This window comes from Leptonotus elevatus, chromosome 7 (assembly GCF_054856555.1).
Source record: "Leptonotus elevatus isolate MCC_2025b chromosome 7, RoL_Lele_1.0, whole genome shotgun sequence".
Lineage (NCBI taxonomy): Eukaryota > Metazoa > Chordata > Actinopteri > Syngnathiformes > Syngnathidae > Leptonotus > Leptonotus elevatus.
In genome coordinates this window covers 3,176,951-3,200,002 of record NC_141245.1, presented here as the reverse complement: position 1 = coordinate 3,200,002, position 23,052 = coordinate 3,176,951, and the positions used below count along the sequence as shown (strand labels likewise).

The window sequence follows — 23,052 nt, the reverse complement described above, 5'->3', positions numbered from 1 at the left end:
GACAGATTACATATACACCAAGGACATAAACACTGGCACTGGCATTCACAGACTGCTGCCTAATGGATATTTGTGTATGTGTGTGGGAGTTGCACCCCACGCCCCCATTTATTATACACAAGCCGTTGTTGTTTTTTTGCTGCTGTTACTCCAGGGCTATTTTACATGAGGCAAAAGCCATTTGTGTGTGCATGTTTCACACTATCAGTCAAACTAAAAAGGCTTTCTATCAAACCACAGTGAATAAAAGCCACAAACAACATAAATAATAAAAGCCACAAACAACATACAGTAGGTAAATATGGCATGTATTATAATGTTGAGTTACACTCCATTACTACTTCTCAATAATGGGTTTTTTGTGTGCTCGATGCAAAATGACTTTTATGAGCAAATTGAAACATTCTAATTGCCATTATTTTATTATTTTTTAAGGAAATTTGCTGTAGTTGGGATGAATATGTAATTTAAAAAATATATCTGTCGTTGCTTTTTTTGGAAATTTGATTTATAGGTACTAATGGCATCAGCACTTTGTATCAGTATCGGTGAGTTCTGAAGATTTGAGTATCGTTATTTGTATCGGTCTCAAAAAAGTGGTATTGAACATCACTATTTTTGTATTGTTATTATTCCTTACGGTTTTACTATTACATGTTGACATACAATTTAAGATCCTACGTGTAACTGATTGAAATTTCGTGGTATGTGAAGTTCTAAGATGATTCTAAAATGCCTGCATGCATTGTTTTTCTTTTGGAAGCTTCTTCAGTTTCTTGCCACCCTCTCAATTCTACCTCCCTCACATGCAAGGAGATTAAACACTCCTGGCTGAGTGGCGAGAGACTTGATCCCTCACTGACTTCCCACAATTAGCACTGATTGTGTTCGATGTAGTGCCTAGCCGAGCTTGAAGCAGCTCTCCCACAAGCTCGACTTGATCTTATTTTCACCTGCAACAGCCTTTAGCTGAAAGACAAGAAACGGAGAAGGTGTTATTTCTACAGCTTGTTGATTTTTTTGTTTTGTTTTGTTTACAGCAAATGATTTTCTTGATCTGCTCAGTTTGCAGCACAGCGTTTTGGTTCCTTGGCACATTGAATTTTAATGATTTTGTTTTGGAAACAGGGTCGCTATGATGTGGCTTCTACTATTGATTTAACAGAGAGTAGAACTAATGCTGTAACAAAAGTTACACTCATTTGAGTTGAACAGGTGAGACACCTATTCCAACAGTTTGCTTCAGAGACGGTTGTTGATAAGGCACTGGAACTGAATTTGTTTGGTGCCTGACCTATTTTCAGTTTTCTTTTTTATGTGTGCACGCATTCTCAGTCTGTCTTTCGCTCTTTCTGTCTCACACAGAAGCAAAAACAAGCATTTACGCACACACTTAACTTAAGCCAAATCAGTTTGGGATTTTTCAAAAAATGCTTTTAATTGGTCTTTCTATGAGTCATCTGGGGATTTGCCATGCTAGATGCTTTGAAATGGATGTGGGGGGAAAAGAATAGCGGATTTTGAGTAATTGAGTTTTTCCTCGGCCCAATGGATGTCATTCTACTGATTGATGTGTTAAACAGAGATGACAGTCATGGTTTCAGGCAGTCTTGTGGGTGCACTTGCCTGTATGGATGAGATAATACACACTCCAATTTCTTGGTTTGGTTTGTTTTCTCCTGTAGCTTTAATGCTCTTTATTCCATCCACCAATCTGCTTTCTTACACTCTTTCCAGATGGATTGGGCTTTGATTAACACAGCAGGAGCACAAAACAAGCCAGTTTTTTATTCTGCAAAGAAAAATTTGGCAGTGAGATAGATGCCTTACTGATAAATTATAATATTTATGAAGCATATTTTCCTTTTTTTGTGGTGTTGGTGGAGGGATGATGGTGTTGCCTGAATCTCATTGCAACGATGCATAAAATCTAAACATTGTGACTTTAGACAGAGCAGATGAATGACATGTATCCGTCCATCCATCTGTCCATTCATTCATCCATCCATACAGTAGGTACGGAAAGTAGATACAGTGTTCCAATTGAAGCAGAGGTGGAAGTATTCTAATCATTCACAAGTATGCATGCCACGCGCCCCACTGGTTTGTAGTAGTACAAACACTTTTTCTGTGAAATATTTAAATGAATTGTTTTGTTTATTTATTTAATTTAAATAATATAGTTTTAATAAAACCAATTCAAACCCCAAACGTATAAATACGTTTTTTAAATATTTGTCCTTCACTCCCAAAAACGTATTTATGCGTTTTTTTTATTATTGTCTTTTTTTTGAGCATACAGAAGACTTTGATACAGCTGAAATGAAGAGGTCGCATAAAGTAATGGTTGTTATTACAAAAAACGGCCAGCAGGTGGCAGCATAGTATAAGAGATTAGCCAGGGCCATGTTGCAACAAGCTCTTTTTGCCAGTGTTTTCAACAGGTTTGTGAATAATGATAAAACTTTGCTATATTCCAATGCTAATTGTTGCAAAACAGAAACAGATACAAATTTACTTTTTTTTGACTGATGAAAGAAGAGACTCTAATCTTTCTTTTTGTAGGTTCCATGGTTTTCTAGCAATAGAACAGAATTTTCTGTGGGCCTTGCAAAATCAGTCAAAAATCCAGTAAAAAAGCCAGGAGCGAAGGGGGTTGCTTCAGTAAAAATGGCTGGGATTGAATTAGTTAAAATTTGTTAAATAAAAATACAATAAGCACAGTGTACAGCTAAAGAGAACCGCGACTGTAGTTTGTTCTATTGATTTATTTGGATGTTACTAACATAACTATAAGATACATTTTTGGAAAAGAATTTCCAGCTTTATATATTTTGTAGAAACTTGTATGTATGCATGTATGCTGCCATTTTGTTTGCACACAGTGCATTCTGGGTAGTGACTTAGAATGATTGCTGCTCTATGAAAGCAAAGCAAAAGAATTGCAAGATTCCATTTGTTCTTCTTTTGTGAATATTGAGAGGGGACTTGCGGTATACACCATAGAGATGGGATCCACCAGTAATTTAAAAGAAGAAAAAGATGACCAGGAAGCGACTGCGCCGTGTGATGACGTCGTATTATTTTGCTTTTGTAATTCTTGATAAACCGTAGCGCTTCTTTGCTGTTTTCCATCTAAAATAGCATTAATATTTGCTTCTTTAATTAATTCCAAAAAGATTTATGTTTTGTCGTCCCCCCCAAACATACTTTACTTTATGGTCCGACATTGCTTTGTGACTACAAATGTCCATGTGATGTAATATCCATCAAAACGTGTGACGTGTATGTCAACGGTTATTTGCAAAACCTGCTTCCATAGCCCAAATTCGCTTCAAAATCCACCGCCTCCAAGCGTAAAAACTTTTTTGCTAATTTTGGGCCCTTTTTCGAAATTTCTAGCATTTCCATTCAGTTTTATTTTCGCATTTCTTGAAAATTCAAATAAAAATGCATGGATGGAAACCCGACTAATATCCAGCTGGTTGGCCTTAGGACGAATGAGAAAGATGTCACCAAATTTTCACTCACCTGCATTCTGCAAACAAAGTAAGAGATTAGGTGAAGGTATGAACGTGTGAGCGGTAGCAGCCAAAATTATTACTGATTTGATTGTGCTGCTTCCGTACGAGGCTTTTCACACTCTTAGTCAGTCTGCCAACTGGTAAACATCGATACACAATAAAAAAAAAACATAGAAGCCCTTCTCATGTGAGCAAGAGGTCTGAGCCACCAGAAGTGACAGTAACTCGTCCAGGGTGTGGAGGCGGCTGGTTTCCACACACAATTCAAAACTAATTAGCCTTTGATGAAAAGCTAATGAGAGGGTGTTTAGGACTAACAGTAAGTGGGGCTTCTTAGTGAAGAGGATGTTTTTCTGTCGCCGTCCATGTGGTGTGTGCGTGTTTGACGTGCATGTGTGCGCACAAAGAATGTGGTGGTCTTTGGCTAGTGGGGTTTCCGTGTATAGAAACAACTGCCAATTATGGACTTAAGAGCTGACTCTATCATAAATGTGTTGACTCTAACATAACTTCAATACTGTACACGTTATATTAAATTCAACATTATTGGCAAAATGTAATAAAAAATACGAATTGATAACCCAGGCCGTAACTAGTGTTGTTCCGATACCGTTTTTTGGGCCCCCAATTCCGATACCCAGTTTTGCAGTATCGGCCATACCAATACCTATTTGTTTTTTTTTCCAACGTGAAAAAGCTGCCCTGCCATTGGTTCAGAGCATTCAAGGGCCTTTAGGATATCTTAGCTCATCATGCAGTGAACACGTCACACATCAGTGAATGTCTTGCACAAGCAAGACACGAGATGCTGCATCCAAAGTCATATACAACACTAGCCCCCCTTGTGAGGTTAAACAGTTCAAAGAATGGCTGATTGAATTAATAACTACTAATGCACAAGTATCTTCAATATGTGTCAGTGCTGAGTTTTTCTCAAGTCATTTAGATAATTAAAATTATCGTGTTGCAGCACGGTAGCCGAGTGGTTAGCACAACTGTCCTACAGTTCATGGGGTCATGGATTTGAATCCAGGCTCAGGCTTTCCTGTGTAGTGTCTGCATGTTCTCCATGTGCTTAATTGAGTTTTCTACGGTTTCCTCTCTCATTTCAAAACAATGTTAAAATAATTTAAGACTAATGTCTAGTGTATACATGGTAAGTATGAGTGTGTATGGTTGTCTGATTGGCTGGCAACCAGTCCAGAGTGTACCTAACTCTCAGCAGAAATAGGCTCCAGCACAACCACTACCCTAGTGAGGAAGCTGGATGCAATTATCATAATATTTTGCTGATATAAAAGACCGTTATGAGCATCATATGAGCTAGCCAGACTAAAACTTTATCTTGTTACTTATAAAATTGTCTAGTTAAGTTTAGTTACAATCAATCTTTAGGCTTGTACTGTTAAAGGGATATTCAGTGATCCTAGCGCCATCAAAAGGTGAACTAATAATTCATTCATTTTAAAAACCGAATGTTTATGTCAATAGTAGACTATGCAAAAAATATGTTTTCATCGCATAAACATATTTTTTGGTTTATGATATAATCGTAGGTCTAGTAATCACTAATTATATTACATGGCTGTTGTCTCACCTTACACTCTAAAAACAGTTGGGTCAAAAATAACCTAACCATGGGTAAAAAATGGACAGATCCTCTACTTGGGTCGATTTGACCCAACTTTGAGTTAATAAATGGGTCTTTTCAGCGTAAAACAACCCAGAAAGTTGGGTCAAATTGACCCATAAAGTGAATCGGTCCAATTTGATCCATAATTGGGTTACTTTTGACCCAACTGTTTTTAGAGTGTACTAGAGCTGCCATATTTCACCGCCATCTTCCTGCTCAGGATGCCCAAAGAACAATTTCACGAATGTAGTTAGCCCGGGTGGTATTGCATCAATTGTCGGACTCAGTGGGTTGATCGCAGCTTACCTTCTACAGCTGGGGCCTCCAGCCTATGGCTCTGACTAACTCCCACTAGCCGCTCTTGTTAACTGCTCCGGCTAATTCCGGCTCGTTCGGTCTTTCGGTGTCGCTCACCGGGCTTCACAACGACTGCCAAGTCATCATCGCTCTCCGAGATGCTCGTTTGCAAACGCAAAATAAGAATTGGTGGTAGGCTTGTGAAATGTGGTTTCTCTGAGTCACCGTAGTGTGTGTGCTTCTAATGTTATTCTTTGACCACTAGATGCTGCTAGGGATCACTGAATGTCCCTTTAACAAAAAGGCATTCTTTTTTTTTTTTTTTTTTTTTTTTTTTTTTTTTTTTTTTTTTCTTTTTTTCTTTTTTTTTTTTTTTTTCTTAAGAGCTCAGTATTGTTCATTCGGAAATGTCATCATCATTGCTCTTTTTTTTTTTTTTTTTTTAAATATATATATATATATATATACACATATATACATACATATATACATATATACATACATACATACATACTTTTTTTTTTTTTTTTTTTGTGTGTGTGGGTGAGTATGTGTGTGTGCGTGCGTGCGTGCGTGCGTGCGTGTGTTTGTTAGCTCACCAGAAAACCTATTAGAAAAAAAAATCTTATACCGTTCACCTAAATCGAACACCAGGAGACCCGAGGGGACCGAAGAAAACCAAGGAAGGTGAAATCCAGCACCGACCAGACACCCCCCACCAGAACTCCTCCCCAGCCCAAGAAACATCCAGACCCCAACAAATCCAAAAAACATAAAGTCAGGGAGGCCTCAAGAGACCAACGGAGAGACCGAGAAAAGGAAGGAAGGACAGACGAAGCCGCGTGAGATCCGAGACACCAGCCTCCACCGATTCAATAACCTGAGGAGGAAACAGATTGTGTCTGAGTTTCGGTAGATGCTGGTGTGGTGGATCTGGCATGCATGAAAATCTCCACCAAAGAGGGGAGCCGTCGACCCCCGCCGGAACAGAGCAAGCGCAACACCTCAGGGCCCCCCAGGCCGCGGCAGCGCCAAAGGACGACCCCCGGGCCCCACCAGGGCCACCGGCCGGAGAGCAAACCCAGGAGCAGGAGCGCCCCCCGCCCCAACACGGCCCGCGCCCCCGGCCCAACGCAGCAGGACGGGGCACTGCAGGCCCACCAGGCACCCCACCGGCCCCCAACCCCCGCCCCCCCACCACCCCCCGCCCCCCATCCACCCCCCGCCACCCACCCCAACCCAGCCCCAGCCGCCCCCATGCCCCCAATCCCTCAGACACCCCCCACCCCCAGCACCCCCCCACCCCGCAACCCCCACCACCGCCCCCCCCCAACAAAGCCGCCCCCCCCCCCCGACCCCACCCCGACCAACCGGCAGCCCCCCAACCCCCGACCCCCAGCCCCCGGGGACCACCCGCACCCAGGCACCGGCGCCGAAGAGGGGCCGGACAGCGGAGCGGAGAGGGCAGCCGCGCCCACCCCACCCCCCGCCGTGTGGAAGGACGGAACACCGGGGGCAGAAGGGGGAGATGGGGGCACCGGAGGGCGGCCGACACCCCCGAACCCCAGGCCCAGCGGGGGAAGGCCCCGGTCGTCACCCCAGCGTTCTTTGTGAAAATTAACCCCTGTTACTGAGTCCGCCAGCTCGCGGACTGGCGAACTCTACCCCTAAACCGTGAATGTGACCCCACCCAGTGTATATACAAGTGTGTGTGTGTGGTGCATTAAAATTAGGAGCAGGTGAACCGGAGCCGATGGAAATGATATTCCCACGCTCCGATCCACCCGCCACCCAAGCATGTTGCTGAGTGTATGTGGTGCATTAAAAAAAATAGATAGGGCGGGGGGGGGGGGGGCGGGTGGCGACACGGACAGGGGACCGCAGCACTGCTCTATACTGCGGCCCCCAACCGATGGCACCCCCACAAGCCCCCAAGCCCCCCCCCCACCCACAAGTTGTGTGGTGTATTAAAATTGGAGGGGAGTTGTAGGGTGAAGACGGTGTTTCCACCCTACCCCACCCCCCAAAGTGTGTTATGTGCCCTATATGTCTATAAAAGTGTATTGTGCAAACCTAGTGTAGTGAGTTAAGAGGTGTGACCAGCGGGGCCCCCCCCAACCGGGCGGGGGCAGGAGGCGCACCGGCCCACCAAGCCCCCACCCACCCCACCAGGACCCCGGCGGGCATATGGGACCCGTCCGGCGGGGCGATAGGGCTCGCCCCCCGGATACTGGGTCCCGCCCGAGGTGTCAGGACGCCCACCGGAGCGGGGCGGGCACGACACCCAACCCCAGCCACCCCCGCCGGCCCCCATAGCACCGAGACCCGGGCCATGGATGGAGCCCCCGGCCCAGGGGAGGGGAAGGAAGGCGTACCGGGGAAGGGGAAGGGAGGAGGGAAGGGGACGACAAGAAGGGCAGGGGGCAGCGGCAGGGACGCAAGGAGAGGGGGAGAGGAGGAGGAAGGGCGACGAGGGAGAGGGGACAGGGAGGCGGAGGACGGGCGGGGAGAGGCGAGGAGGGAGAGGCAGCAAGGGGGAGGAAGGGGGAGGGGAGAGGGAACCACCGGGCACCCCGGCGGCCCACAGGCCCCGAACCGCGTCGCCGGGCCCAGAGCGACGGACCGCGCCGGAACGGCGCCGCCCCCGACACCAGGGAAAGCCCCGCAACGCAGCACCCCCCAAGAGACCCAGGGAACGGCCAAGACGCAGCCGCCACCCAGCAGCCAACAGAGGGGGAGACCCGCCCACTCCCCGCCAGGGGGGACAGCACCCACAGAATTAACCCACTGGCATGCCGTGAATCCGAATATCAACCCCTGGTGCCCATCGGAGGTGAATCCGCTCGATCCCGCTGGCAGCAGCCGGGTTCCTGACTATGGAAACACAACCATTAGTTACAAATTGCCTAATACAGAAACATCAATGCCAGTTATAACGCTGCTGTGGCTCTCGCTAACAGGCAGAATTAAAATCCAAGTTTAGGTTAAAAAATTCTATATACGTAGACCATGTTTCTTTAAATTTTGACATTTGGTTTTTATTTGAGGCAGATATTTTTTCCATTAAAATATGATTTATGAGGAGGTTAGACCATTGGTCGATATTCAAAGTTTGTTTATTTTTCCAGTTAACAAGAATTGTTTTTTTTGCGATAGTAAGGGCTACAAGTATAGATTGAAATTGTTTATGTGGTAAGTCAATTGTTGTTAAGTCACCTAGCAAACACAAGTTTGGAGAGAACGGTATCCTACAGTCCAAGACAGCGGAAAGTTTTTCTAAGACTTTAGTCCAGAAACACATAACCGGAGTACATAACCATAAAGCATGAAAATAAGTGTCTGTAGTGTTTTGTAAACACTGGAGACAAATGTCGGAGTCTGAGAGTCCCATTTTCTTCATCATATATTGAGTAATGTATGTTCTGTGAATAATTTTATATTGGATAAGTTGTAAATTTGTGTGTTTTGTCATTTTAAAAACATTTTCAGAAACTTGAATCCAAAAGACAGATTCCGGAGCTATAGACAAGTCTGTTTCCCATTTTGAGATGGGTAAAGACGTTTTATCAGTATATGAAAGTAACTTATATATTTTTGAGAGTTTTTTTGTTGTTGTTGGAGAAAGCTTGGTAATATCTTTAGCTAAAACAGGCGGTTGGAGCGTACCCTGGAGTGTTGGAATTTGTTTCTTTATCATACTTTTAACTTGCAAATAATGTAAAAAGTTTCCGTTTTTTATTTTATATTTTTGGAGCAAGGATGTATATGATATAAACATATTATCTGAGAAGAGATGGTGGAGATGTGTAATTCCTTTCTGCTCCCACACATTCAAATAAAACGATTGGTTGTTAATTTGAAAGTCGGGGTTATGCCATAGGGGAGAAAGCCCGCTGGGCTCCACTTTGGCTTTTGTCATTTCTAGTGCCTTCCACCAGGCAGTCAGGGTGGCGGAAATCATTGGATTTTTAAAGCAGTTATGGCGCTTAATCGATGTTGTAATAAAGAGTAAATCTAGGAGTCTGAGGTTATTACAATCCTTCTGTTCTAGTTCCAGCCAACAGTTAGTATCTCTATTGGGTTGTGCCCATAAAATAATATATTGTAGCTGGTTGGCTATATAATAGTGCATAAAATTTGGTGCCTCTAGACCTCCTTTGGATTTATTTTTCTGAAGAGTAGATAGACTAATCTTTGCTTTTTTTTTTTTCCAGTAAAATTTTGTAACGGCTGAGTCCAACAACTGGAACCAGTTAGCCGTAGGTTTAAATGGAATCATTGAGAAAAAATAGTTTATTTTGGGTAAAACTTTCATTTTAATAGTGGCTATTCGTCCTATTAGAGAAATAGGAAGATTATTCCAGCGCTCCAAGTCACTATAAATGCTATCCAGAAGTGGAGTGAAATTTAAATGAACTAAATCAGTTAATTTAGGTGAGATTTTTATGCCTAAGTATTTTAAATTACCTATAGGAAATGAGTAGTATGGGTCCTGGCTTGCAGGGTTCCATGAATTTTCTGTAATAGGTAGAAGTGTTGATTTTGTCCAGTTAATAGAATAGTCTGATAACTGTGAGAATTTAGTTATTAAGTTAAATACTTCCCCTAATGAAATAGCAGGCTTTTCTAAATAAAGTAAAATATCATCGGCATATAGATTAATTTTATGTTCTGTTACCCCAGAGTGAATTCCTTGAATCATTCTTTCCTGGCGTATGGCTAATGCAAGCGGTTCAATAAATATTGCAAATAATAAAGGCGACAGTGGGCATCCCTGTCTTGTGCCTCTCTGTAGAGTAAAACTCTTAGATATAATCCCATTAGTAGTAACAGTAGCTTTAGGAGAATCATATAATACTGACACCCAGTGAATAAATGACTTCCCAAAGCCAAATTTATTTAAAACAGCAAAGAGGAAGGACCAGTTAACTTTATCAAAAGCTTTTTCTGCATCCAATGATATAATAACTGCCTTTTTATCATGCCGCTGTGACATACTAATAAGGTTAAAGAGCCTTCTAATATTATTAGTAGAGTGACGCTCTTTAATAAAGCCTGTTTGGTCGCTATGAATGATTGTCGGGATTACTGTTTCTAATCTAGATGTAAAAGCCTTAGTGATAATTTTAATATCAGTGTTAATTAGTGAAATCGGACGGTAACTTGATGGAAGGGTGGGGTCTTTTTCTGGCTTTAATAAAAGTTTAATTGCTGCTGTATTCATGTGTGGGCGTATGTGACCATTAGTTTTAATTTCTGTTACTACTCTTAAGAATAGTGGAGCAAGCATTGACCAGAAGTGCTTTAGAAATATAGCCGGATAACCATCAGGGCCGGGTGCTTTGCCATTTGGCATACTATCTAGAGCACTGTACAACTCGTTTATAGTAAGTGGTGCATCTAACATATCTTTATATTCAGTAGTTACCTGAGGTATACTTAAGCTACTGAGGAATGCCTCAATATGCTCTGGGTTAGGTTTATTAGTTTCTGAGTATAAATTGTGATAATAATTATAAAAAATTTGATTAATTTCTTCTGGTGATTGTGTACATTCACCAGTTGTACCTTTAATAGCCGTTATAAGCGATTTTTCCCGATTACGTTGAAGTTGGTTTGCAAGAAATTTACCTGATTTGTTATTATATTCAAAGTTGTTGTATCTCAATTGTTGTATTATAAACTCTGTCTTTTTAGTTAACATATCGTCTAACTGTATTTTTGTATTTTGTAAGTCAGTCCATATTTGGTTATTTGGGTTTATTGCGTACTCATCCGTCAGTTGTTTAATTTTATCTTCCAAGTCTTTTTCTAATTTTTGATCCTGTTTCTTTTTATAAGATGAATATGATATAATTTTACCTCTAATTACTGCTTTCCCGGTTTCCCAGAGAAGAGCTGGAGATAGGTCTGGAGAGTCATTTATTTCCAAAAAGTCCGCCCATTCTTTTCTTATAATTTTGTCAAATTCTGCGTCGTTTAGTAGTGAGATGTTAAAACGCCATGTAGGTGGTGGTTTAAAGGTATAATCAACTTGTAGGGAAAGGGAGACTGGTGCATGGTCGCTAATAATAATAGGATGTATTTTTGTAACGGTTTTATCAGCAATAGAATTATTTGTAAGAAAAAAATCAATTCTTGAAAAGGACCGGTGCACAGCGGAAAAGAAGGTAAATTCCTTCTTATTTGGGTTTTTAAGTCTCCAGCTGTCGACGAGGCCAAAGTCATCCATATATTCCCCTATTACTTTTGTGGATTGTGATCGCCTTATACATGTTGTTTTATTAGAACGATCTATTAATGGATTTAAGGTTGTGTTAAAGTCTCCTCCAATAATAATAGTAGAGTTCGCTGCTAATTCAAACAGTTTAGAGAAAAATTCATGGAAAAAGGCCGGATCATCATTATTAGGGGCATATAAATTACCGAATGTATATATTTTATTAAATATAGTCACCTGAATAATAATGTATCGGCCCTCTGGGTCTGTTATTGTATTATTTAGAGTAAAGAGTAAATTATTATGTATGAGTATACAGACTCCCCTTTGTCTACTGTTATAAGGGGCAGAGTACGCTTGGCTAAAATTTTTATCAATAAGTAATTTTTCTTCAGATTTTTGTAGGTGGGTTTCTTGTAGGAGGCAAATATCTGCTTTTAATTTTAAGAGATGGTCTAAAGTTTTTATTCTTTTTGCCTGTGAGCGAGCGCCACAAACATTCCAGGAAACCAAAACTAATTTATGCATACAAATAATATAAACACAGTCCTATGTATATATCTGTATAGGCCATTTGCCACCACTGGCATGTTATAGGATAGAATCAAAGTGGTTAGGTGATTTATATAGTTTGTATAAAATATGAGGTAACGTATAAGGCAACATGTAAGGTAATGTGTAAGGTAACGTGTAAGGTAACGTGTAAGGTAACGTGTAAGGTAACGTGTAAGGTAACGTGTAAGGTAACGTGTAAGGTAACGTGTAAGTAAATAAAACCGTGCAAAAACGAGTAGGGCGGTGAAAGTGAGGGAAATTAACAGGGGATTAAACATAACAATACACCAGTAACCCCAGCGAGATTTTTTTTTATTTTATTTTTTATAAATATACTTTAGATATAGTTGTGTATTAATATTATATTTATAATATAGCCTAAACATAATAAGTATTCATGTTTTTGGTTTTATAACCACATATACAGTATATGTATACACCTAGTAATCAAACTAAGTTTAGTTCCACCAATGCTAATTAGAACAGCCAGGGAGTGGAATTGGGGTTCCGGAATAGTTGGCCATCGATATATAACTTATCAACGGCTATCGTAGTCCGCTTACCCTCCTGCCTATTTTGTTTCATTATAGGAAACAGTACCTTTCGCCGCTCATTGATCTCTCTCGGGAATTGATCATTCATTCCAAATGAGGTCCCTTTAAGCTCCCGTCCTTTACTTTTAACAAATAATTTCTGTTTAAAATGTTCAAACTTTGCAATAATAGGACGGGGTTTGTTGCCTCTACGGGCTCCAAGCCGATGTACCCGGTCAAAAGAGATGTTATTTACCGTCTCCTGAGGAATTTTTAATGAATTCGTCATAAATTTTTTTATCTCAACCTCTGGGTTATCAGAGGTATTCTCAGATATACCTGAGAATATTAAATTCTCCCGCATACTGCGGGATTGTACATCTAAAACTGTTTCTTTTAGCGTTTTATTTTCTTTTTTCATAGTTTCCAGCTCGGCTGAAACAGTCGTGAGTGTAGAATGTAACTCGGCATTTTCCTGTTTAAGGACACTTACCTGCTGACTGATAAATTCCATACTTACTTTTAATTCTTTGACGTCCTCGAGGATGAGGCCGAGGACGTCAAGTTTTTTATTTATGGACTCCAGCACACTGACCGAAACGTCCGTAGTGGTGGTGGTTAGGTCGTCCGTGTCCGTCGCTGAATCGTTTTTCCTCTTCTTCGAAGAGGGTTTCTTTGATGGTTTCTCGACGGCAGGATCCTCCATCGCGCAGCTGTAAAAATATCCGTCGATGAAACGTTCAAGGTCCTCCACGTTGGGTGGTATTTCAGATCTGCCGGATGAAAAAGAGAGAAGAGAAAATGCAAGATATATGATGGTTAAATTTGGATTAGTTTAGTATATTAGAGCTAGTTCTATCTTAGCAGCAGGACGCCGCCATGTTAGGGTTTCTGGTCTCGCTGTAGGTCTCGCGATAGTCACAGCATCTCGTGAGCGACTTCCGTGTCACTTTTTAGACAAAAAGGCATTCTGTCTAACAACATATAGTAAACAAACGGAAAATCAAGACCACATTAATCAAATAACTTTTGCTGCCAGGTAAGACACACTATGTTCAGCCTGTATCGTTAAAGATCTTTATGAACAATGTGGTTACAGATCTCAACAGAAATATTTTAGGTGTAGAGCAGGGCAGCATGTGTGGTACGAGTTTGCCATCAAAATACTGTATGCTTCCCTAAAGCAACCTCATGGAGTAAAAGTCAATGTAAATAGTATGTGGGGAACTGGAATAAATCTCCATGGCCACAAGTGTGTTTGTGTGGTGTCAAACCGGAGGAAAAAACATGCCTGTGTGTGTTTATTGTGATTCAAAATATGGCTATCTCTGGGGCAGAATAGTATCATAACAACTGAAAATAAACAGCAGGAAAAAAATAAATCAAAATAAATAGATAATAAACAGCAGACTAAACTCATGCGCTTTAAACAAACAGTAGTGGTAGTGCAGGCTGTCGCTCCTCTGTGAGCATGGGCCACATGTGAAATTTGTAATAAGCAACTTCCGGAAATGCTTGTTCTCTCAATTGCTTGTTTAAACAATAATTGACAGCCTTCCAATTCATAAGATCGAGCGTCCACCCACTTACTGAGATAACATTTGATGGTGTGTGAAAACATGGATTTGACTACTCTTTAACAGGTGAACTCAAAGCAACCGACTTAAAGTTGGCCATCTATGAAGTATACTGTATTTGCAAAAAGCACTGATGTATTACTTTCTTCATCTATTACCTTCTCTTCGTTTCTTTTAAACTTTGCCTTTTCACCGTTATCCAGATGAATAATGCTGATGCCATAGACTGCGATGGAAGCAATGTTAACATCTCATTCACAAACTGCTGAGGCAGCAGCAGTCGCAACCGGTGCTTCACTATCTTAAAAATAATGTGGCAAGGTTCTATGGTATCTGGGGATTTTGCAACCGTCAAGTTAAGAGACAACCAATCTGCTTGCTGAGAAAAGGCCCAAATGTTTTGCCAAAGTCTGACTCACAATTCTACTAAAAACCTGAGGTAATAGCAGCAAATTGCCTGAGCCTGTGTTCTAGAAAAGGACACACACACACGCACGCACACAATCAGAGGTGGCAAATCTAGGTCCAGAAAGTAAAAGCCCCTGCCACAGTTTAGCTTTGCCCCCTTGTGTTAGCTAGCTAGCTTCCTAGCACCCGGGGAGCTAGTTATGGAGCTCGCTAGCTAGCACCTGGAGCTAAAGCCAAACTGTGGCAGGGTTTTTACTTTCTGCACCTGGATTTGCCACCTCTGCCCAAAATTACATGTCTGTGGCATTCTTTCCTCAAAAATAATTTTCGGTTGTATTTCCGACACTTCTTCAAGTTGGCCTATTAACATGTCTACCTTCACAACCGCAACCTTGCTGCTATGGTTTTGTCACAATTAGCAAGCTAAACCAGCTAATATGTCTGTTGTTTGTGATGGATTGAAGCATCACAGGGCTGCTTCACTCTATTTCTTTATGAGCAAAGACGGACTGACCTAGTAAAAGTGACATATATTGCTTTCAGACACTTCTCACAGGAAAGTGCTCAAAACGCCTCTCTTCCCTTTCCCAAACCACTCAACCTTCACTGACGGAAGTTGATATTTTGATGACAGTTTAGGGTCAGATGAAAATTGCAGGGTTCTTCATCTTCATTCCACTAGTGTGGATTCGAGGCTGACTTTCCTGATTTGACTTATATTTAGATATTGGCTTCAGAGTCAGTTTGCATTGTTTCCACAGAGGTGGTTTTTGGCCAGGCAGGCAAAACCAAACATTCAGAGGTCAAGACTCTTGTGCAAGACAATAAGATGTTGCTTTAGTAAAAACAATATGTCCAATGTATGTGGCTGTGAATTTTATATTTGAACTTGGCAATTTGTTATTGTAAGTATGTTTTCTTGTCCCACCCCATATCAGTATCCCTTGTGGTGGAAAGTGCCAAATCATCGAGTTCCAGACCAGTGTGGCTCTCCTTTGACCACAACAGGGCATTTACCGAATCAGGCTTGTCTTCCAAAGACTAGCTTTGCACATATTTGTGGTTGCAGTTTTTTTCTTTTAAAAAGAGAACGTACTCTGAACACATTAACTTGACTCCAGGTTCAAAACCATATCCCATTGCTTCTGAGGCTAGGACATGGTTTTGAGTCTGCAGTTTCTGCGTATTTCAGGAAAATGATTATGATAGGGTCATGATGAAGTAGCCCATCATTTAGTCCACGGCAGTTATTTTCTTCCATGTTTGTTTTGGTGATGTTACACTTATCTTGCTAGCCATATAATTATTTTGTTCCTTCTCAAACCACCTCTGGTTTTTATGAAACTTGCAATTGATGGTCATTGTTTTGTAACCGCAAAAGGATGATGTCAGACCTCATTTTGGTTCCCCAAGAAATGTCTCCCCCTCCACACATCCAATCAGTCTTGTGGTCTACTGGATAATTAGTCGCCCATGAGAGTCGAGAGTTCAAAGATCAAATTGGGGTTCCTTTTGTTGCCGTAAATTTCTCTCACTCTGCTCATCTGTATTTTTCTGTTTCAGGATGGAGTGATGATGGGATGGATGTGAATATGGGCCAGTGGGCAGGCATGCGTGCCCCTCTGCTCGGCCTCATCTTGCTGCTGCTGTTGTTTTTCTTCAAACCACCACCCTGCTGCGGCCAGAACACCCAAGGGGCCCCTCAGAATACACCTCATTTTGGTTTCACTCAGCCTGTGTACCATGCCACAGTCTATGAAAATTCAGCTGCTCGCACCTATGCCAACAGTAAAATTAAAATGGGAATCCACCTGGCACAGCGCTCCTGGGAGATTCGCTACAGAATCACATCAGGAGATGATGAAGGTTTTTTCAAAGCTGAGGACTATATGCTGGGCGACTTCTGCTTCTTGCGGATAAGAACTAAAGGTGGTAATGCTGCCATCTTAAACAGAGAAATTCAGGACAACTATGTTTTGACAGTCAAAGCCTCAATTAAGGGAGAGGCGCTCCTGGAGACCTGGGCTAAAGTCAGCGTCCAAGTCTTAGATATGAATGATCTTCGACCGCTTTTTTCCCCCACCACTTACTCTGTGACCATTGCAGAAAGCACTCCTCTCAGGACTAGCATAGCACAAGTTACAGCTACCGATGCAGACATTGGCTCCAATGGGGAGTTTTACTATTTTTTCAAAGAAAAAAGGGAGTATTTTGCAGTGCACCCAACTAGTGGTATTGTGTCCCTCAGTGGAAAACTCAATGTTGAGGAACAAAGCCGGTATGACTTAGAAATACTAGCGGTGGACAGAGGCATGAAGCTTTACGGAAATAATGGAGTCAGTAGCACGGCCAAACTCTATGTCCATGTCGAGCGCGTAAATGAGCATGCACCCCTCATAAATGTGATCACCCACAACCCCTCTTGGCTTGATAAAAACTCAGTATATGCTATAGTCACTGTTGAAGACCCAGATGAAGGTTCAAATGGTGATGTAGACTCTCTGGTCATTGTTGGCGGAGACCTCTCTGACCAGTTTTACACAGAAAGAGCTAATGAAGGAGAGTTTTCCATTAAGGCTTCTGAGGCAATTAACTGGGAGGCTTACCCACATGGCTGTAACCTCACACTGCAAGCTAAAGACCGAGGAAACCCACCAAAATTCTCTGCAGTCAAAGTCGTTCATGTTGTAGTTAACAAACAACCGAGAGTGGATATAAAGTTTGAGCGTGAGTTTTATGATGTTAATTTGAGTGAAATAGCACCACCAGGTACAATTGTACAGGCTGTGAAAATAAAACCAGAGCCAGATGATGCAGAATATATCTTGACACCCTCTGCAGAGTCCACGTTTTTTCAAATAAACACCATAACAGGTGTCATCTCCACCACGCGTTGGTTAACCCAGGTGACTCAGAATGTGTTTAACCTGGAAATTATGGAAATTGATAGTGAGCTCAAAGTGAAAGTGCAGATTTCTATCGAGGATGCCAATGACAATACACCAACATTTACTCAACCCTTTTACAAAGCTTTTGTCAATGAGAGTGTACCAATTGGGAGCACTGTATTAACGGTTTCTGCAGTCGATGTGGATAAAGGAGAAAATGGATACATAACTTATAGTATCTCCAGTCTTGTGACATTGCCATTCAAAATTAATCAGTTTTCTGGTGTCATCTGCACCACGAAAGAGTTGGACTTTGAATCATCTCCCGAGAGTTTTATGTTTGTCGTCAGAGCGTCTGACTGGGGCTCACCTTATCGGCGAGAGAGTGAAGTCAATGTTACACTTCACCTGGAGAATACCAATGATAACCGGCCCTTGTTTGAGAAAGTAGCATGTCAGGGGGTGATCTCCAGAGACTTCCCAATAGATGAAGTAATTACCACAATGTCTGCAATTGATATAGATGAGTTGGATCTGGTAAAATATAAAATAATTTCAGGGAATGAATGGGGGTACTTTGACCTAAACCCTGATTCAGGGGTCCTTGCACTGAGACTACCCTTGGCTACAGCCAACCCAAAGAATGGTATCTTCAGTCTCAAAATAACTGCCACAGATGGTGAGAACTATTCGGATCCCATGTTTGTTAACATTTCACTTGTTAATGGGAAATCTCCACCCAAAGGTTTTAATTGCAAAGAAACAAGGGTAGCTCAAAAATTAGCAGAGAAATTACTAAAAAAGTCAAAATCAAACAACAAGCCCAAAATAGAGGAAGGTTTTATTGACCTTTTTTCTGTCAATCGGCAAACACCCCAGTTTAAGAGCTCTTTTCCTGCTGATATTTCTGTGGTAGAAGATCTAAAGGTGGGCTCCAGTGTGTTCCAGATAAATGCCTATGATGGGGACACTGGTTTCAATGGCCGACTTCTTTACTCTATTTCAGATGGGAATACTGATAACTGTTTTACGGTTGACATGGAAACTGGTCTTATTCGTGTCTTTCTTCCAATGGACAGAGAAAAAAGAGATCGTTATCTCCTCAACTTAACTATCTATGACCTTGGTCTGCCACAGAAAGCCGTTTGGCGTTTGCTCACTGTCTACATCCTGGATTCTAATGATAATGCACCTCAGTTTTTGCAAGAAGGTGGTTATAGAATTGTCATACCTGAAAACACAGCCATCGGGACGGATGTCATTCAAGTGGAGGCCACTGACAAAGATCATGGACTTAATGGAGAAGTCTTATACTCTTTTTTGACCAGCACCACCCAATTTGGTATCAACTCCACAAATGGCATAGTATATGTTGCTGGACAACTTGACAGGGAGTTTAGATCTTCTTTTCATTTGAAGATTGAGGCTCGAGACAAGGCAGATAAAGGGAGACAGAGGTTTTCTGTAACCTCATTAAAAGTCATTTTGGAAGATGTGAATGATTGTCCCCCACTCTTTATCCCAAGCGTGTACAAAGCCAGGGCTCTAGAGGATCTCCCAGTTGGAACAGTTGTGGCCTGGTTAGAAACCCAAGACTTAGATCTGGGTCTGGGTGGCCAGGTCCGCTACTCTTTAGCCAATGACTACAATGGATGGTTTGAGATAGACAAAGTAAGTGGAGCTATTCGTCTGACCAAGGAGCTGGACTATGAGACTCAGCAATTTTACAACCTCACAGTTCGGGCCAAGGACAAAGGAAAACCAGTATCTCTTCTCTCTGTCACCTTTGTGGAGGTAGAGGTCCTGGATGTTAATGAAAACCTCTATGCACCATACTTTTCCCAGTTTGCCTTGTCAGGATTAATTAAAGAAAACGCACGTATTGGAACTACCCTTCTGCAAATCAGCGCTAATGATGAGGATGATGGCAGGAATGGAGAAATCCAGTATTCCATTCGTGATGGGAGTGGACTTGGACGATTTGCCATTGATGAAGAAACAGGTAGGTTTTCTTTGAAAATTATATATTATAGCCATGCTTTTGATAGGATTGTCTTGTTTTTTGTTTTTTATTTTATTTGTGAATGGGAAACCAATTTACAGAAGAAAAAACTCATTTGCTGAAGTAGTCAAGCTATTTAAATGTTTCAATTTAAAATAAAGTTGAGATAGTTTGAATTCCTCAATGATAAATGGCATATTTTTGTGAAACTTTCAATCCCAACTTCATTGGTTCATTCTTCTATTTTGGTGCAGTATAATGACTAAGAGTTCCATTTCCGTGCCCTGTGCAAGTCTACTACAAGGTGTGGTCTTAATCTGTGCAGAGGTGGGCTTGACCAATTTTGGTATTTTCAGCTTGGCGCATTGGGTATTTCGTGTCGTTGTAGGCGTGAACACAGCCAATTTAATTAATTCACCAATCGAAGTGGGTCCTCTCATTCCTTTTAGGATCAGTCATTGATATGGTACAAAGAGAAGCTGATGAGATAAAATGCGTTTATAAAGAACCTCAAGCAGATCTCCTGCCTCGTCAGGGTTTTGTGACCTACCTGTCCTTACCTGTTCTCTGTTGCCTCTAGTGTCTACCAATATGAGGGTCTTTGTTGACATATTTTTGCCACAGGTGCAGTTGGTTGTGTGGGAAGAAATTATGGCGGGTTGTAAAGACCATGCACACCAAGAAAGTTAGTGGGCGAAATGTCCAATATTTAAGCACTTTAACGACTTAAGACCTGAGGAGGTTTACAGATAAGTCAATTCTTCCTTGTTTAAAGCTTCTTGGAGGTTTGTGCACTTCTCATTGTAGTACATAGCTGCATGTTGCTGCGCCACGCCACAAGTTCTTGTGCCAGTCTCTTGGTCTCTGCTTCAGGCTGCTGAATTCTCACTGTCTGGCCTTTTCGTTGTTTGCTGCACGGGGATCTTGATCATTAGTGACGGTCGCTTCAAGCTCCATGCATCATAACCCTGGTCTGGAACCATAGCAGAAGTCAAAGCATAACACATTTCTGATACTCGTTGCCTTTTGATCCTCTGTTCATAACGCTGGGTGGATTTTTGTTTTGCTTTCATGTTTTGCGATCCAGCATAGCCCATTTTAATGTAAGGAACATAGTGAGGGTGCTGTGGATCGTAGGATGGGATACCTGAATAAGACCATGAAAATTAGGGATGGGGTTTCGGGCCGATACCAAGACACATATCACTGTATCGGTACTCGCGACAGATATCGATACTGGTATCGGCCCTTTAGTGGCCGTTTTTCGGTCAGGAACTAAAGGCTGAAATGGTTATTTTGCATTTATTGACCGCCACAGGGGGCTCCAGTAAGAGAGCACATAAATCTTCAGTTGTACTCAACAATTTAACCCATTAAGGCCGGGAGCGCATAACTGCGCTTCTACCACTAGAGCCGGCAGCGCTCCAGCGTGCTTCTCCCCTTAAAGCCTTGAGAGCGGATATGTCCTTTAGTTTGTTTTGACCAATTCTTGGTCTCGTAGCCGATGAAATGCATCAGAATATACACAAGAGGATGATGTGGGCCTCGTAGCATGCCCTGGAATTTTATTCGCGCATTTATGGCTGACGCAGATTCGCAGGAGTTATGATATAAATGACGTGATTGACGATGACGCGGGAGGCATTCGAATCAGTGTAACGATTTGACAGTGACATACAGTTAAGAAATCTGTTTGTAGACAATGAAGATGTTGAAAATGTTGACGGCTTTGTAACGGAATGGACGTGTTGAAGGTAAATATACCCGCAGATGCGACACAGTTTGATGATTTAAAAAAATATATATTGAAGGTTTATAATAATAAACTTAGGTTTGTGTGAACATCGCAGGTATAAGCTCTGAATTATTTTGGGAATTATGTTTCTATCTGCTTCAGGAGCTGAGATATCAATTATTTAGTAGGCATTGACAATATTGTTGAATATCCTGGAAAACTGGTTTTCGGGGGTAACTCAAAGGTCACCCATAGGTTTTAGAAGCATGCTTTGGCAGACGCTTTAAGCCTTAATTGGTTAATTAGCTCTGAAGCGCAGACAGATCTTTGTACATTATATAGTGTATCGTCATTGACTACTGCACTGCTATGAGATGAATGACGAACGGAGAACGTGAAACAGGAAATACAGAGTAGCCTTCCAAATTAAAAGCATGAATTTCAAAACAAGATAAACTTAAACATCACACACTAAACAGTTTGAGGAACTCTTAACATGGTAGGTATTACTAAGTTACTTGAAACACTATAGTATTGAATTGAATTATTTGCACTTCACTGTATTCCTTAAAAAGAAGTTGTACAACCACATATTTTGATCTTTCATCAGGAAAAAAGTATATTTGTAAAAAAAAGTAAATATGTATATTTGTGACGCAATTAGCATTAGAATATAGCTAAGTTTAATCATTATTCACATACCTGTTGAAAACACTGTCAAAAAGAGCTTGTTGCCACATAGCCCTGGCTGATCTTTTATACTCTGTTGCCACCTGCTGGCCGTTTTTGTAATAACTACCATTTCTTTTAGCAACCTCTTCAGGTCAACATAAAAAAACAAGGGTACTTCTACCTTGCTTTCCTGGAACTGGGTCCTCAACCACACACATCCTTAAGAGATTCAAAGGGTTTAATGCCGGCTGTTATCATATTTATGAATGAAATAGGATGACGTCAACCACACAAGCAGAATCTGTCTGCCTGTGCCTTGTACAACCTGAATTGCCTTAGACTATATGCGCCAATATTTAGACGTGATTCCAGCAGGTGGAAAGTTTAGACCACCAAGCACCAGCACAAAAATCAAGATGCACCAGTTTTTCGCTTGAGTAGGCTATGCTTTTTACAAAGAGCTTATCCTCTGTATAAACATCATGAGAGGAAAAGTTGTGACAAAATTCAATTAAAAATAATAGCATAACATTCCTCCATTGGAGTGCACACCTGTATTGTTGTACACACTTGTACTCTAACACAATCACTTGCGACATACCAAGACACAGTATTTAACTCGGTGTGCTTGTCCCAAGGTGATGAACACGAGCACAGTGAATTTTAGGATGTATTGCCCTTGTTAACCAAGCTGTGGCAGGCCTCATAAATCAGCAATTATAACTTAAAACAAAAATTATCCTGGTCTACACACACACAAGCACTCACATCAGCACATCTAATTCAGCAAGCTCTGTAAAATAAATGAAATTATTAACTAGTAACGTGGTGTATTCGATGTTTGGATAAAACATATTTGACATCAATGTGAAAAAAACGTTAGGCACTGTCATTGATACACTTTTTATTGTCATTCAAACATCCACTTGTTCTTGAATGTACATTTTGTGTTGAACAGTTACATCTCAGAGATATGCATAAATGGGCCTTACGGGAGTGTGGGATTGG

General features: G+C 41.4%; 1 protein-coding gene across 4 annotated transcripts in view; it reads left to right on the top strand.

Moving 5' to 3' along the window:
* fat3a (FAT atypical cadherin 3a) overlaps window positions 1-23,052 on the top strand; it is a 217,792-nt gene that overhangs the window by 71,427 nt on the left and 123,313 nt on the right. For all 4 annotated transcript variants that reach the window (XM_086080277.1, XM_086080276.1, XM_086080278.1 and 1 more), the window contains one exon: window positions 16,311-19,637. In XM_086080277.1, coding sequence (XP_085936403.1) covers window positions 16,328-19,637 — 3,310 coding nt within the window. In that variant the 5' untranslated portion in view covers window positions 16,311-16,327. The remainder of the gene's footprint in view (window positions 1-16,310; window positions 19,638-23,052) is intronic.